The 14,351-nt window shown below is 45.8% G+C and overlaps 1 protein-coding gene across 1 annotated transcript in view; it reads left to right on the top strand.

The window, feature by feature from the left end:
• tax1bp1a (Tax1 (human T-cell leukemia virus type I) binding protein 1a) overlaps positions 1–8,509 on the top strand; it is a gene marked incomplete at both ends in the record, with an annotated part of 35,191 nt that extends 26,682 nt beyond the window's left edge. Inside the window, 5 exons of the mRNA XM_080735527.1 lie at positions 2,377–2,463; positions 3,874–4,060; positions 4,527–4,765; positions 7,388–7,467; positions 8,299–8,509. Coding sequence (XP_080591653.1) covers positions 2,377–2,463; positions 3,874–4,060; positions 4,527–4,765; positions 7,388–7,467; positions 8,299–8,509 — 804 coding nt within the window. The remainder of the gene's footprint in view (positions 1–2,376; positions 2,464–3,873; positions 4,061–4,526; positions 4,766–7,387; positions 7,468–8,298) is intronic.
• Positions 8,510–14,351: the final 5,842 nt, after the last annotated feature.

The following is a 14,351-nucleotide window of genomic DNA, read 5'->3' as shown; positions in this document are numbered from 1 at the left end:
GTGGACTATTTCCTCATGGCTCATAGCTTTTACCATTTACATCTGCAGCGTGCAACTGACAGTCTTATGCACACTGAGTTACAACCACAGACTCTATGCTCTTAACTGCTGGATGGGCCTGACGCTATAATCAAGCCATAATAACAACTCATACAAGACAAACCCACTCTGACCTTCTAACTGGAAGGAGGCCAGTTTCCAGTGTTCTCACCAGCTGGGGTTAATGTCACTGCCAAGAAGTGACTATCGCACTAAGAGTGCCCTTGAGCACGGCCACACACACAACGATTCTTTACTGTTACATCCCAATAAAAGAAGAGTGTACAATTCTTGCGTTATAGCTTATTGACATTGCAGCAACAAATACCAAAGATTGCAATACATTAATAGCCGAAACAGCAGTTTAAATTAACAAGACGGGGTCTACTAACAGCATGTCATGATCTCTGACATCATATTGATGACCTCATACTGTTGAGGTCAGTATTGCCCAAATATGGGGGCGTGGATGGACAGACACAAGGATGGACACCCAAATGCTCTTCTATGCAGCTCACTCCCTATAGGCACCACGTCATACATATACAATACAATAGCAATTTCTGCATGCCCTAGCATGCTAAGCTAAACCTAAGCTAAGCTTTCCTGGAATAAACACCCCCACACACGCACACGCACACCCCTAAGCAGCATTCCGTTCCTTTGCCAGGCATGGGAGGCTGTTCATAGATCAGTGGATTCACTGTCAACCCACTTCTCCATTCGTGGTTTATTTATATTTCTCGCGGCACACAGGTCCATGTGTAAAAGCTTGGTGCACACACGATCCGGTACCCGTGCACATGCCGTCTCCGGTGCACGTTTGCATGAGCCTGCCTGAATCCATCCGCCGATTGGTCCGTTAGATCGGTCCGTCCGTCCATCGGTCCGTCCGTCCGTCGGTCTCCTGGAACGCCATCCCGGCTCGCTCAGTGTTTGATCTGGCCGAGGGGAGCGCATGTTTATCGGCGCTGTAAATAAGACTGGCCGTAGTCTTTGATAGAGACTCCAGTCTGCGGGGTGAACGACCCCTGGGCCCGTCAGACCTCGCTAATGGCCCGCAGGCTGACACAGAGTCAGCCGCCAGAACACCATGCTTTATGACTGTTTACGCCAGCCACCCAGGAGGAGGGAGAGAGAGAGAGGGAGAGAGAGAGAGAGAGAGAGAGAGAGAGAGAGAGAGAGAGAGAGAGAGCGAGAACGGACATTGACTCTCACAGACTCCTCTCACCTGAACTTAACCCATTAAAGATGGGCCGTAAATCCCCTGAGAGAGAGAGGGGGAGAGAGAGAAGGAGCGACAAAGAGACAGAAAGATGGAGAGATAGAGAAACTAGACAGAGAGAGAGAGATAGACCGATCATAGATGCAAAAGATAGTGGAGATTTTTATTTCTAAAGGGAGTGAGAGTGAAGATGGGAATGGACAGATGGACGGATACATCTGATGGAGAAAGAGAAACATTGTTCGGTGTGGGAGCCGGAGCCTTTGTAATGGGATGAGATGAGAGAAGATGAGAGGAGGAGAGGGCAGCCAGCCAGCCATGTAAACTATCCCACTGACTCAGGCCTGCTTCACAGAGACACAGAGAGAGATTTACTACCATCCCCTGGTCTCTCTCTCTTTCTCACACACACACGCACGCACGCACGCACGCACGCACGCACGCACACACACACACGCACGCACGCACGCACGCACACACACACACACACACACACACACACACACACACACACACACACACACACACACACACACGCACACACTCGCACACACTGTCTTTCTCTGTATGCAAACCTATATTTCTGCGGCTTGGATCGTACACACAGTAAAATCCTCAATGCTGATTTAACTCTCAGAGTTCCGCGTGGATAAATAAACACAGGGTTTCACTGTGTATTCAATAGTTTGTACCACACATTTAAAGGGCCTTCAGGTGAAATGGAGAGTCCGATTTCCCTAACATTTTATATACCGGTAATTGTAACTGCTGTTTGGAAAATTGGTGTATCAATAAAGTGTATTATTGTTATTATCTTATTGTTCGTTGTTCGGGTAGAAACCTTGTATGTCCAAAAACGTCCTTTTTTTTGTTATTATTAAAAAAAAACTGAAAATAGCTGATCTACAAGCACACAACCCCTTGCATTGCGAGGCATTGTGTGCCTGTAGATCTGCTATTTTCACTCCTTTTGTGCAACACTTTTGTATGATGAAGCAGGGCTTTAATAAATAAAAAATAAACAGAAACTTGGAGATACGAGGTTTCGACCCGACAGTGACATATTCCACACATGGATTCGTCCTGATGTGTGTGTGTGTGTGGTTGTGTAGGTACAGATGGCGGAGCGAGCCAGTGAGGTGACAGAGCTGAAGCGCAGCTTGGCCCAGGCTCTGCAAGACAAGGAGCATCTCCAGGAGGTAAGCTATAGTGGCATCAATCGGGTAAACGGTAAAGTACGGTACCCTCTACCACAGTGGTTTGCAACCCTTTTTCATATCAAGGTCCATTATTTATTCGGCATTTGTTTTATAGCTATAAGCGGTGCCCGAGTTATGCCTGGGACAGTGGACTATTTCCTCACGATTCAAAAGAACACCGCCGTCGTGTAACACAAAGAAATAAGAAATAAACCGTCCCAGAAAGTCAGGCATGCATGTCTGTTTTAGAAAAAGCCCTGCTGTCTTCTTAAGACATTTTGTATATCAGCGTAGCCATGCCATCTGCAGGAAGCGGCATCACGTACATACTGTACAGTATATGTCAATAATATGTGCTTCCTATGTAAGTCCTCGTCCCAACCTCCTCTACCCCTTCCTCTGCTCTCCTCACTAATGAATACATCCATACCTGGCTCTGTCACCACTGTGCCACGGTGCCATTAAGCAGTGCAAATGCCATGCAGCGTGTCTGTTTCACCCTCCCAACCTCGGTTTAAATGTTAAACCGCAAAGGAGCGCGCTAATGAACTCATCAGGAGGAGGAGGTCAGGGAAGGATGGAGACGAGAGGAGCGAAGGAGGAGCAGAGGGAGGGAAGGAAGGAAGGAAGTAAGGAGGGAAAGGGAGGGTAGAAGGAGGCGAGATAGAGCTACTGTAGCTCTGGCGTCGGCAGTGGGAGGCAGAGTTTGACACTCATTACGGTAATGAGTAGGGTAATGCTTTTGCCTAATGCTTTTGCCTCAGACCTCGCTGCAAAGGGCAGTTGCCACAGCGAGGGTAAACTTTCTTTCGCTCTCTTGAGGTCTCTTTTACTCAGAGAAAGCTCTTGAGCTGATGCACGTTTATTTAATTTACTTAATGTGGATGCCACATACTGTGCTTCTCAAAAAATAAGTCAGTGACCCCCAAAAGAGAAGCTTTGTAAGGCTCTAGCAGTGATTCTGAACCATTATAATTTCAAGGACCCACAGTTTGACATGCATTATAGGCTACGGACCCCCATTTAATGGCATTCCTATCTCTGAGACCCCAATTTATATTATAAAATCAATGTTAACTTAATTCTGAGAGTACAAATGGAATGGTTCCATTTGTACACTCTCTGAGTTACAGATCCATAAGGGTCCATTTGGTTCCTAACTATCTTTTAGCTGGGGACCCCCTGGAACTGCCTCAAGGACCCCTGGTGGTCCTTGAGCATTGGTTCTCCACTTTGAGAACCAATGCTGTACATCACTGTTTACGGCTGTACTTGGCAAATATTCTTCTTACTTTGACTGTCCCTCTCTGTCTCTGTCTGTCTCTCTCTCTTCTCTGTGTGTGTGTCTCTCTCTCTCTCTCTCTCTCTCTTCTCTGTGTCTGTGTGTCTCTCTCTCTCTGCGTCCAACAGGAGCTCCAGCGGTGCGTGTCCAGACAGAGGGAGCAGGAGGCCGGGGCTCGTGGAGCAGAGGTCCAGCAGACAGTGGTGCTGCGCTACCCACTGCCCTACCCTCAGGACCCCTCCCCGCCGCCTCTTGTGCCGCACAGACCTGCCGAGCTGCAGTACGGGAACCCCTACTCCACTGATACCACCCGAGGTACGACCTGTCTGTCTCAGAGAAAAGATTACAACACAATCTTTAACTTTATTTGCTGATTAATTATACAATTATTGTATATCTGAGTTCGCATTTGTAAAGCCTCTATCATATTCCAAGGTGAAGAGCTATCTATCACCTCACCTCAGTGTAGTTATCTAGCTATCACCTAGGCTTTGTTATACATTTTAGGTGATAGCTCTTCACCTTGGACTATGATAGAGGCTTTAGTACTCCACTGTAACGTATTACAGTCCTGTATTGTATATAATGTCAGTATTTGCTAAATGCCTACATTGTATTAAACTTTATCTCTTATCTCCCACCCTTACGTGTATATTCATTCTCTCTCTCTCTCTCTCTCTCTCTCTCTCTCTCTCTCTCTCTCTCTCTCTCTCTCATTATAGTTATTACATTATAGTTATTACATGGTAATGTACCATATCTATTTCTCCTTGCCACCCAGATGGAGGTGATGGAGCGCTGTCCCCCGACCAGACATCCCGTCCCCCACCGGAGGCCCCGCCCTGCACGCAGCCCTGCGCTCCCCCCGCTAACCCCGCTAGCCCCGAGGGCGGGCCTGGGACCGTCCCCCCGCCTGGAGCAGCGGCCTGGGACCGGGGGGTGGTCTGCATCCAGCCGTCCCGTAGCATGAGTCCCCCCGACGGGCTGGAGCACCCCCCGGACGAGCCACCGCCCGCTGCTGTGAGTGTAAGTGTACGCACAGAGTCACAGCACAACAACAACTCTCCTAAATTCATGAAATGCATTTCTTATGAAGCAAACAGAATATCGTTGCTGTAGAGTCCTCTTATCTCCATATTTTAACTTTTTGTGTTTCATAAATTAATGCCCTTGATCATTTACAGTGTGACACAAAAGTATCAAAAATAGTCTAATCTGAAAGCTCGAAACGCGGTGTGAATCGACGCGTTTTGAGCTGGTAGATCTGCTACTTTTGCTACTTTAGAATTCGGATCCTGAAAACTGACAGTTTTGGACGTATGAGTTTTTTACACCCGAACAGAGACGATATATCGCACCGCGAGGCGTTGTGTGCTTGTAGATCTGCTGTTTTCACTACCTTTGTGCGACAGCCTTGTATGATAAAGCAGGGCTTTACTTTGCGAAAAAACGTACATATTTGAAACTTGTAGTTTCCGCCCGACAATGACGATATATATTTCCTCAGCCTTTTTTTCTTCTGAAACGCTCTACACATAATCGGCAGCTCCAAGGAGCTGGCGCTGCTCTGCTTCTATCCAGCCTGTGTCTCTCTTGGCTTGGTTCACGCTGGCTGGATCATGTGATCAACGGATGGCTTCACCCCTGCCACCAGAGAGTGGAAGCATCGAGCTCATTTACATGAAGCTCTAATTAGCGTCAGTCTCTCCGAGCCTGAGAGAGAGCCTGGACTCCCATAACGAGGGCGAGGAGAGGCTAATTGGGAGAAATTAGGCCCATATCTGTAATCAGTTAGAGAGCAAGATGTGTGTGTGTGCGTGCAAACTTCACTATGAACACACTCACACACACACACACACACACACACACACACACACACACACACACACACACACACACACACACACACACACACACACACACACACACACACATACTGCTTTTTTTTTAAATGCGTAGCAGCACAATTAGCAGCTGTCATTACTAAATTATGCAGATAAAAAGGAGCTAATGGTATTTATTTTACATAATAAGGGTTGTTTGAATGAGTATGAGTAGTCAGTTGTCCAGTTTGAATGATCATTGGTCTAGTGCAGTGGTTCCTAAAGTGGGGTCCAGGGACCCTCAAGGTTCCTTTGGGGGGGATCCATTCTGGGGGTCCTTGAAATTAAAACAAGAACCACTGCTCTAGTTTGAACAGTCAGTGGTCTAATGTGAACGGTCAGTTATCCAATTTGAATGGTCAATGACCTACTTTGAATGATAGATGGCCATTGCAGGCTATGCATATCTGTACATGAACATAATTTTACATATCTGTCAAACGGATAAGATAAGATACAGCTTGTGTGTGTGTGTGTGTGTGTGTGTGTGTGTGTGTGTGTGTGTGTGTGTGTGTGTGTGTGTGTGTGGCTTTGGTGTGTGGTCAGACTGGCCGGACTTAAATGACTTGTGTTGCTGGGCTGATGTTACCCTGGAGTGGGTAGGGTCTAACTCTGAGGCAGTGGCTGCCTCAGAGAATGTCATATCTGACCCCAGTATCTCTGTGAGAGCAACTATGACTGTGTGTGGAACAGAACACCAACTTCCACTGATAAATGCCCGAGGTCGCCTCCTGTGGGCACAACAGCAAAGACAGCGGCAGCACTGGACTCAGTTGAGACTGCAAGGGATGACTGCTTGTCTCCCTGCTGCGGACCATTCTGTCTCTCACTCTGTGTTCAAAAATGTTGCCATAGATGAGTGCATCGTTGTCTTTACTTTGAAAGCAAGATTACAGGTTTTGCCAACTAAACTTAATCTCTCCATCTGGTTTCCAGGCAATCATGCCCCTCACTGTATTCATCATGGCAATGAGCAAATAGCTATAACCATGTCCCACATCTTAAATGGTTGCCATGTATACAGGGGCCTCTACATATGTAGGCATGACAGAATTGTAGATTTGATATCAAAAGATATCTCTTCTATTTTTGGGTCCTCCGTCATGCTGTATAAGCACTCTTCTGTGAGGCCGAGCATGTTTAACCTGTGTAGTGATGATTCTGTGTTCTCTAACATTTCAGCTAACACCCCTGATGTCTTTGTTGTAAATGAAACCCTTAGGGAGGTGTCTATTCTCGAGGTTGGCTGCACTTTTGATTACAGTTTGGAAGAAGCCTTTCTAACCAAAGTGCTGAAATATCAACAGCTAGTGCAGACCATCTCACAGCTAGGCTACAGATGTACACTTTTGGTTTTTATCTTTGGGAGCCTAGGGCATGTGCACAAGTTGGTTGTGAGGGGCTTACAAATGGCAGGCCTCTCCAAAAGGAGGGCCAAACAGTTAGCAAAATATTGCTCAGTGTCAGCCATTATAGGAAGCCGCTCAATCTGGAGGAGGCGTTGTTTCCTTTATCCATGACTTATGTCCGCTGTGTCTGACAAGTATGTCATCTATACTGTATGTACAGTATCAATGTTCTGCCGTTTAGGCTCTTTGTAACTGGCTGTTCTTTCATATTTTCTGACTGCACTGTCATTGTTTATGACCTTTGTATGAGGCACCCTTGTACTTCTCTTTATGTGGTCATAAATAAACATTTCAAATGTGTGTGTGTGTGTGTGTGTGTGTGTGTGTGTGTGTGGCGGTCATAGGCGGTCGATGCGGCCCAGCCACCCTGTGATCACCTGTCCAGCAACAGACGCAACGATGCCCGGCGCAGCTTCTGTTTCGATTCCAGGTGACACACACACACGCACACAAATACACACACATGTACAAACATCGACCTCCACAGACGTTCCCAAAGAACTTCTCGCATTGTCTGACCGTAATATATTGTCAGTGTCGGGCAGAAACCTCGTATCCCCAAGTTTCAGAAGTTTTTTCGTAAAGTAAAGCCCTGCTTCATCATACAAGACTGTCACACAAAACTAGTGAAAATAGGCAGCACACAACGCCTACAATTTTCACTATTTTAAAATCATTTTTAAAATGATAAATGCTAAACGAACGGTTTTGGACATACAAGGTTTCCACCCGACAACAGTCATATAATGAATAGCTCATCCCCTAGTCTGGCGTGGCTGTTGCCTCCCGGGATTTGCAAATGCTCCCGGCATACAGTCTGGGAGACGGAAGTTCTAAACGATGAGTGTGAGATAAAGCGGATGTGACGCTCCCGCTCCCTTGGTGCAGTAGCAATAACAAGTCCTACTGGAAGCATTATGTCTCTGTTCAATATTTTTGGGGGCGTTATTTCATCTTTCTCTGGTTATATTGGTGTTACTTCCATGATGTTTTCAAATGTTTTCTTAAACTATACACTCATAACAAGAATATGCCGCTCGACTGACTCTGTCTGTGCTTGTGTGTTTCTTTTATGTTTCCAATGGGACTACAATTCAGTGCAGCAGTGGCTACTTCCGATACTCCCCGTTCGGGAATTGTAGTTCCAGACTATATAGCATTCGGAGATTGTGGAATAGTTGTCTGGCTACGTGAGACTACTCATCCCCTAACCTCACCCCCTGTCCTCTCCTCTGTACCCCTCCTCCATCCCCCCTCGCAGCAACGACGTGCACCGGCGCTGCCCGCTGTGCGAGGTGATCTTCCCGCCACACTTTGAGCAGCGCAGCTTCGAGCAGCACGTGGAGAGCCACTGGAAGGTGTGCCCGGTGTGCTCCGAGCAGTTCCCGCTCAACTGCCAGCAGCAGCTCTTCGAGAGACACGTCCTCACGCACTTTGACGGCCACGTGCTCAACTTCGACCAGATCGAGTAGCCCCCCCCCCCCCCCCCTAAGTCGGGCGGGGCTGGTGGTGGGTGTAGTTTGAGCACCGAATGGACAATCTAAAAAAATTATCTAAAAAAAGTGTTCACTTGGACGGGGTGTTTTTCTAAGGCAGATCTTGACTGTGTTTGCTCTGTTCATATTCAATCATTAATATGGCAATCGTGACCTGGAAAAGGACCTCATCCGCCAGTGATATGGAGAGAATAATTTTTTTCTTTCTTTTCTTTTTTTTAAGAACTCCTAGTGTCTAAGGGAACAGGGGTAGCACCAGACTGTCATGGCTAGAGGTGGGGATCGAAACCCAGTTCTATAAGTACCCAGTTCAGAATATCTCAAAACCCGAAAATCACACACTTCAATATTTAGCAAGTTTTGACCAAACTTAAAATGTGTCACTTGCCTTCTGTCTGATAGAAGAATATTTGGAGGGCCTAGAGTTGTATTTAATGAAAACAAAATATGATTCAACCTGCACCAACGTCTTTCTGATTGTCAGGTCGTATCGAATAGGGTATCAGTAACGGTCAAACGAAACAAACCCCGATCCTAGTCATGGCTGCCTCTTGTTTTGTCTATATGAACTATATGAACATCCTCTCTCTGCTTCGAGGCGTTAATAGTGCCATCATCACTGCATGAATATATAGTTCATTCGGAACAAAACATAACGATAACACTTCCACCTTTGAAACAAAAGACTAAGTAACTGTTAGTAAAAGAGTCCTGTCTACATTTCAGGTTACCAGCCTGAACGTGGAACTTTCCTTGTTGGGAGTTGGCTCAATTGCTTCATCATTACACAATAAAATAGGGTTTGCCAGTGAAAAGCAGTCAGTCAATCATTAGTCAAGACATTGCTTCACATTTGGTACTTTGACACTGACAAGCTTAGAGAGGACGTAGGGCGGGTTGCATACAAAGTTGCTTCTAAGCACAAATCAGTATTGGATACATTTGAATGTGTCACGTTTTTAACAGTCTGATTCTGTATTTGTGTATGGAAGCACCGTGTGTGTGTGTGTGTGTGTGTGTGTGTGTGTGTGTGTGTGTGTGTGTGTGTGTGTGTGTGTGTGTGTGTACGTGTGTGCGTGTGTGTGGGGTTGGGGGGGGGTGTTGAAAGTGTTAGTGGGTTCTATTGACTTGAATGGGAAGCGATCGCAGATCCCTACCAGCCACTGTACTACTACTGTGTACAATACAATACTCTAGAAGCAAAGACGTCAGACGTTTTAAAAGAGAACAGCACTACATTTTAATTTATCTGCACTAAATAAGGCTTTATTCTGAATGTACTGTATAGTAAATATATATATGTATATGAAAGAATTATAAGATACTGTATGGAGAGTCCTGTGTGAGCTCTTGTGACCCTGCCCCCCCAACATCCCCTCGATGTGTTTCTTCTATTAGTAATGACCGAACGATGGACCAATAGTTTTTACTTACTGGCGTGCACTTCCTGGTCTTCAGTGCCAGCGTTTATATTTTATTTTGTCACCTGCTCATACATCGTGTATGTGCAGTGAAAACGTTTCGAGAGAGACAGGAGGACTGAGCGCAATCTTTACTGTGGCGGTTTTTAGATGCCTTCTTTGGCGAACTGAAAGCTACGGGCTGGATGCAAAGCTACAGGCACTTTCATGAAGTACTTTGATAATTGTGTTGAATCTAGAAATGTGATTTTCTTTTAAATGTTTTTCTTTTTTTTTTCTCCCATGGTCCATTTCTGTCCCTGTGCGGGTGGCGTGTGTGCGTTTGTATGTATGTGCGCTGCATCTGTTCTGCAATCTCAACTACCGGTTTATTCTTCAACTAACTAGCTTGTCTGATACTGTACTGCCATTTCAAGGTGACCACTGACCGTGTCGTATCCAGGCTTTCAAAAGGTCCACACGCACCATAATTACAACTTAGTCAAGTGTGTGTGTGTGAGTGTGTGTGTGTCAAGTCCCAGTCGAGCTGTTGTCGTGTGTGAATGCAACTGGAGGTTTTAACGTGTATTGCAAAAGGTCTTTATGAATAAAGTACGCTTCGTTAAACTCTAAATCCGTTTCTGAACCTTCTTTGGGCCGATATCCAGGTCCCTTACCGCCCGCCAAAACTGCATATGGATGGCAGGACTGTCATGGCCCTGTCATGGGACCATGTTACTAGTCCTTCCTCAAGGATGTTTGCAGGCCCTCAAACAGCCTGTATCATGTCAGTATTGTCAGCATCATGGTACATTATTACTGACCATGATACAGACCATTTATACAGAGTACAAGTTAGTACAAGCCCCATTCAACACTTCAAATCTAGCCAATTTTCCATCATCACCCCAATAAAAAAAAACATCCAACTATACAAAATTCAGAAACCAAGCCTCATTTGATTGCAGTTAAAAGGAAAGACTTTGGGAAGAAATTATGAAAATGTAGACTTCAATATATTAAACTCCCCCCCCCCCCACTTCTGAGAAACCCTACTCTAAAGCGCGCGTTTGTAGCCTCGTCATTCAGTTGAAGCATCCCACATCTACACACCTGAAGAAACAACAAAACAACTTATATACAGCTTTTCATTTATTTTTTTCTCTCAAACATTTCCTGATTACATGTATGAAGCAGCTTCTCTTGTAGATAGAAAGACAGTCTGGTATCACATTACAAGTCACTCTCCTCCTCATAACCCCCCCCCCCCATTCCCCCGTACAAAAAAAAGGAAACATCAGTCTCCACGTTGACATACGAAAATATATAATTTAAAAGCACTTGACAGACACACGTTACAATACATTCACTGTACACAGTATGAGTCCAAATCCCTCCCTTCCTTTCATGCACATGGCCTCCACCGCTCCCCCCACCCCCAACATAATACTGCGACTGGCCCTCGTTACTAGTTGTGTCCTATGGCTGTTGCCATAGCGACAGTGGTCTCCGGTGGGAGAGGGGATGGCCTTTTTTACGAGTGTTTGACAATCCCCCCCCGACTCTTTGTCTCCACTCTTAATCCCCGACACGCAAACTCACTCCCTGGGCTGTGAGGTATGGCAAGGACACCCGAGGGTAAATAGAACAAGGAAAAGAGGTTGTCTGTTATACGCAAACACACTGCGGCTCACACAACCATCTCCTCCTGGGCAGCTCTCTGGCTAGATGTAGAGTAGAACCCGACCGATGGACACATTTTTGGGCCCCCGCCCCCAACACTGATCCCGATTTTGGAGTGTCCTAGATGGTTACAGATGTCATTTTGTCAAAAAGTGCAACATTTTTTTAATCAGTTAAAAAAAGAAAAACTCAAAATTTCATTTAAAAGCAAAAAAAAGAGAAATTAACACAAACTGAAAATGTTATTTGATTTAACCTCTTAAGTCCCATTAAAAAAAAAGAAAGAAAATCTTTCACCTGTAATGATTGGGACACGGGATATATCTATCGGTCGGGCTCTAACACTGACTTTGCCATGATGAGAGCTCACTTACTGCTGTGGCGATAAACTTATAAGTAAACTTTGTGCTTGAAAACTTGGGAACCACCTATTGGCCACTTGCCATGCTTGCCTATGACAACAGCGGACTTGTGGAGGAGTGGAGGGTGTGTGCATGTGGGAGGTCACTGCACTATACCCATCAGCAAAATGACACAATATAGAAATGTTCTGGCACTGAACCACTGCGGAAAGAACGAAAAGTCCATGATGGGGGAAATGACATCATGAATGGGTCTTGGTATGGGCACTGCATTGTTTTTTTTGTCTTTTTTCTTTCTGGAGGCAACTAATGATGCGATCGTTGGCCACTGTAACGGAGTATGACACAATTCTATCCCGCTCTCCTGCTCTGCAGGAGCTCCAGAGTGGCAGCCTGGCACAGAAAACATGACGGCCACAGAACAACTATGTAGCACTGGAACACCGAGAGGAATAACACTACGGGCCGACGGCCCAAGATACTGCAAAAAAAAGACTTGGCTACAACAGTGGTTCTCAAACAATTTTCAAGTCAAGGACCCCCAAATTGACACGTATTTTGGCCAATCAACATCATTCTCATAAACAGCCGAACTATAAGCTCACAAGGCTCATAAGTTGTGAGCTCGTAGATCAGCTATTTTCATATAGGCAAAAGATAAAATGGGGCTTTAAGTGTTTAAACTGTTACTCATTTAATTTGCAGGGGACCCCATGGATCCCCTCAAGGACGCCTGGCGGTCCCCGGACTCCACTTGAGAACCACTGGGCAACTAAAGCAATGTACACTCACAAATTGTGCGTGCATACATACACACACACACAATGTACTGGAATGCTGTGATCTACAATGAAAGGTTGTAGATGGTAATCTCTTGAAAAATACAAATCAACTCGTTCCCCGCCTCCTCAGACATACAGTACATGATACATCCCTTAAACACAGAAAGCATGCATGAAAGAAAAACATTCTGTCCATTGATCCAGACATTTGGAGGCGCCGTGAAAAGAATCGGCGACGTACATTTTCAGCCTCCTGGATGAAGACAAACTTGTCTCCTAAATCCCCGTCCCCCCTCCCCCTCCCTACTCAGGCACATGGTATGGTCAGTGTTTGGCAGTGATGAGCTGTTGGCAACAATCATGGAAAAATGAGAACAATTAGAAAAACAACAACTCTTGGCAACTTGAGCAAAACAGCATGATGCTTAGCCCCATTTCAAGGCCAAATCTGATGGAACACAGCACTGGGGATTTCCGGACAAGGAATCCGGTGTGGAAATATTGAGAACGTTAAGTTATGGAAACATGAAGATGAATTGTCATCTGTGAAGGACATACAAATAAAAGATTCTGTTGGACCTTTAGCAATGAAATGAGCATCCTTCCCTGATCGCCGATAAAAACCTCACTGTACGATTCACCCGTCAATAGATTCAAAGACCCAAAGACTTTATTTGTCATGTCCTCCTGGGTATGAGCAGTGAACCCCAATGGTACACTCCTCCTCGCCTCTGGGACAGTTGAGGCTAATTTATGCTCTGCTGCACGACAGCGTCGCACGCAAAAAATATTTTCAGCGCACGGCGCCACTGTGTGACCAAATATGAATTGGGCCTTAGTCTCTCTCTCACGCCAGCCTCCGACAACCTTTGAATGCTCCAGAGACAGTCTGGAATTCCACCTGGTAAAAGGTTGAGAGGAGGAAGCAGTCTCCTTCCAAAGGAAGGTGGCAGCTTCCTCTTTCTCCTCTTTTGGAGATGAATCCAAAACTTTAATTTCTGCTAAAAACAGTAAGGCTTCGACTGCTTAGTTTTCCAGTTGGGAGTTATTTACGCGACCGCCGCCCCAGGCCAAGTGGAAGCGGTGCGTAGGCGGAAGCGTTTGAAAATAGTGGGAGCCAAAGCATCCTTCTTGAGAGACTAGAGAGTCGGGAGGCCATAACTGAGTGGGTAGAGAGACTGTCTGGGAATCAGAACGTACCCAGTTCACCCCCGCTCCCCCCAGTCTGTGTGTGGAAGTGTCCCAGTGCAAGACACTTAAGCCCCAACTGCTCCCGGGACGCTGCATTAATAGCACCCTGCCCACTGCTCCTAATATTTAGGATGGGTAAATGCAATTTTTTACGTGTGCAATTGTACAGTGAATAAAAATTCCCCAAGGGAGCCCGGCACTCAATTATTATTTCTCTGTGTTTTAAAAGGGTCCACTTTAAAAAGGGGGAATATTGTGTTATTGAACGGTCTGGGTCTTGACATTACGGTGGAGCACCGAGGGAAGAATGCTGCTGTAGTGTTGGACTGAGGCTCTGCCCTTAAAGGCCACAGAGCTTTCTGACCTTGGGTCTCACGTGTGAAACATTCGACATCCGGTC

This window comes from Nannobrachium achirus (assembly GCF_963921795.1).
Source record: "Nannobrachium achirus genome assembly, chromosome: 10".
NCBI lineage: Eukaryota > Metazoa > Chordata > Actinopteri > Myctophiformes > Myctophidae > Nannobrachium > Nannobrachium achirus.
Note: the sequence above shows the minus strand (reverse complement) of the source record. Positions and strands in the feature narration are given on the sequence as shown.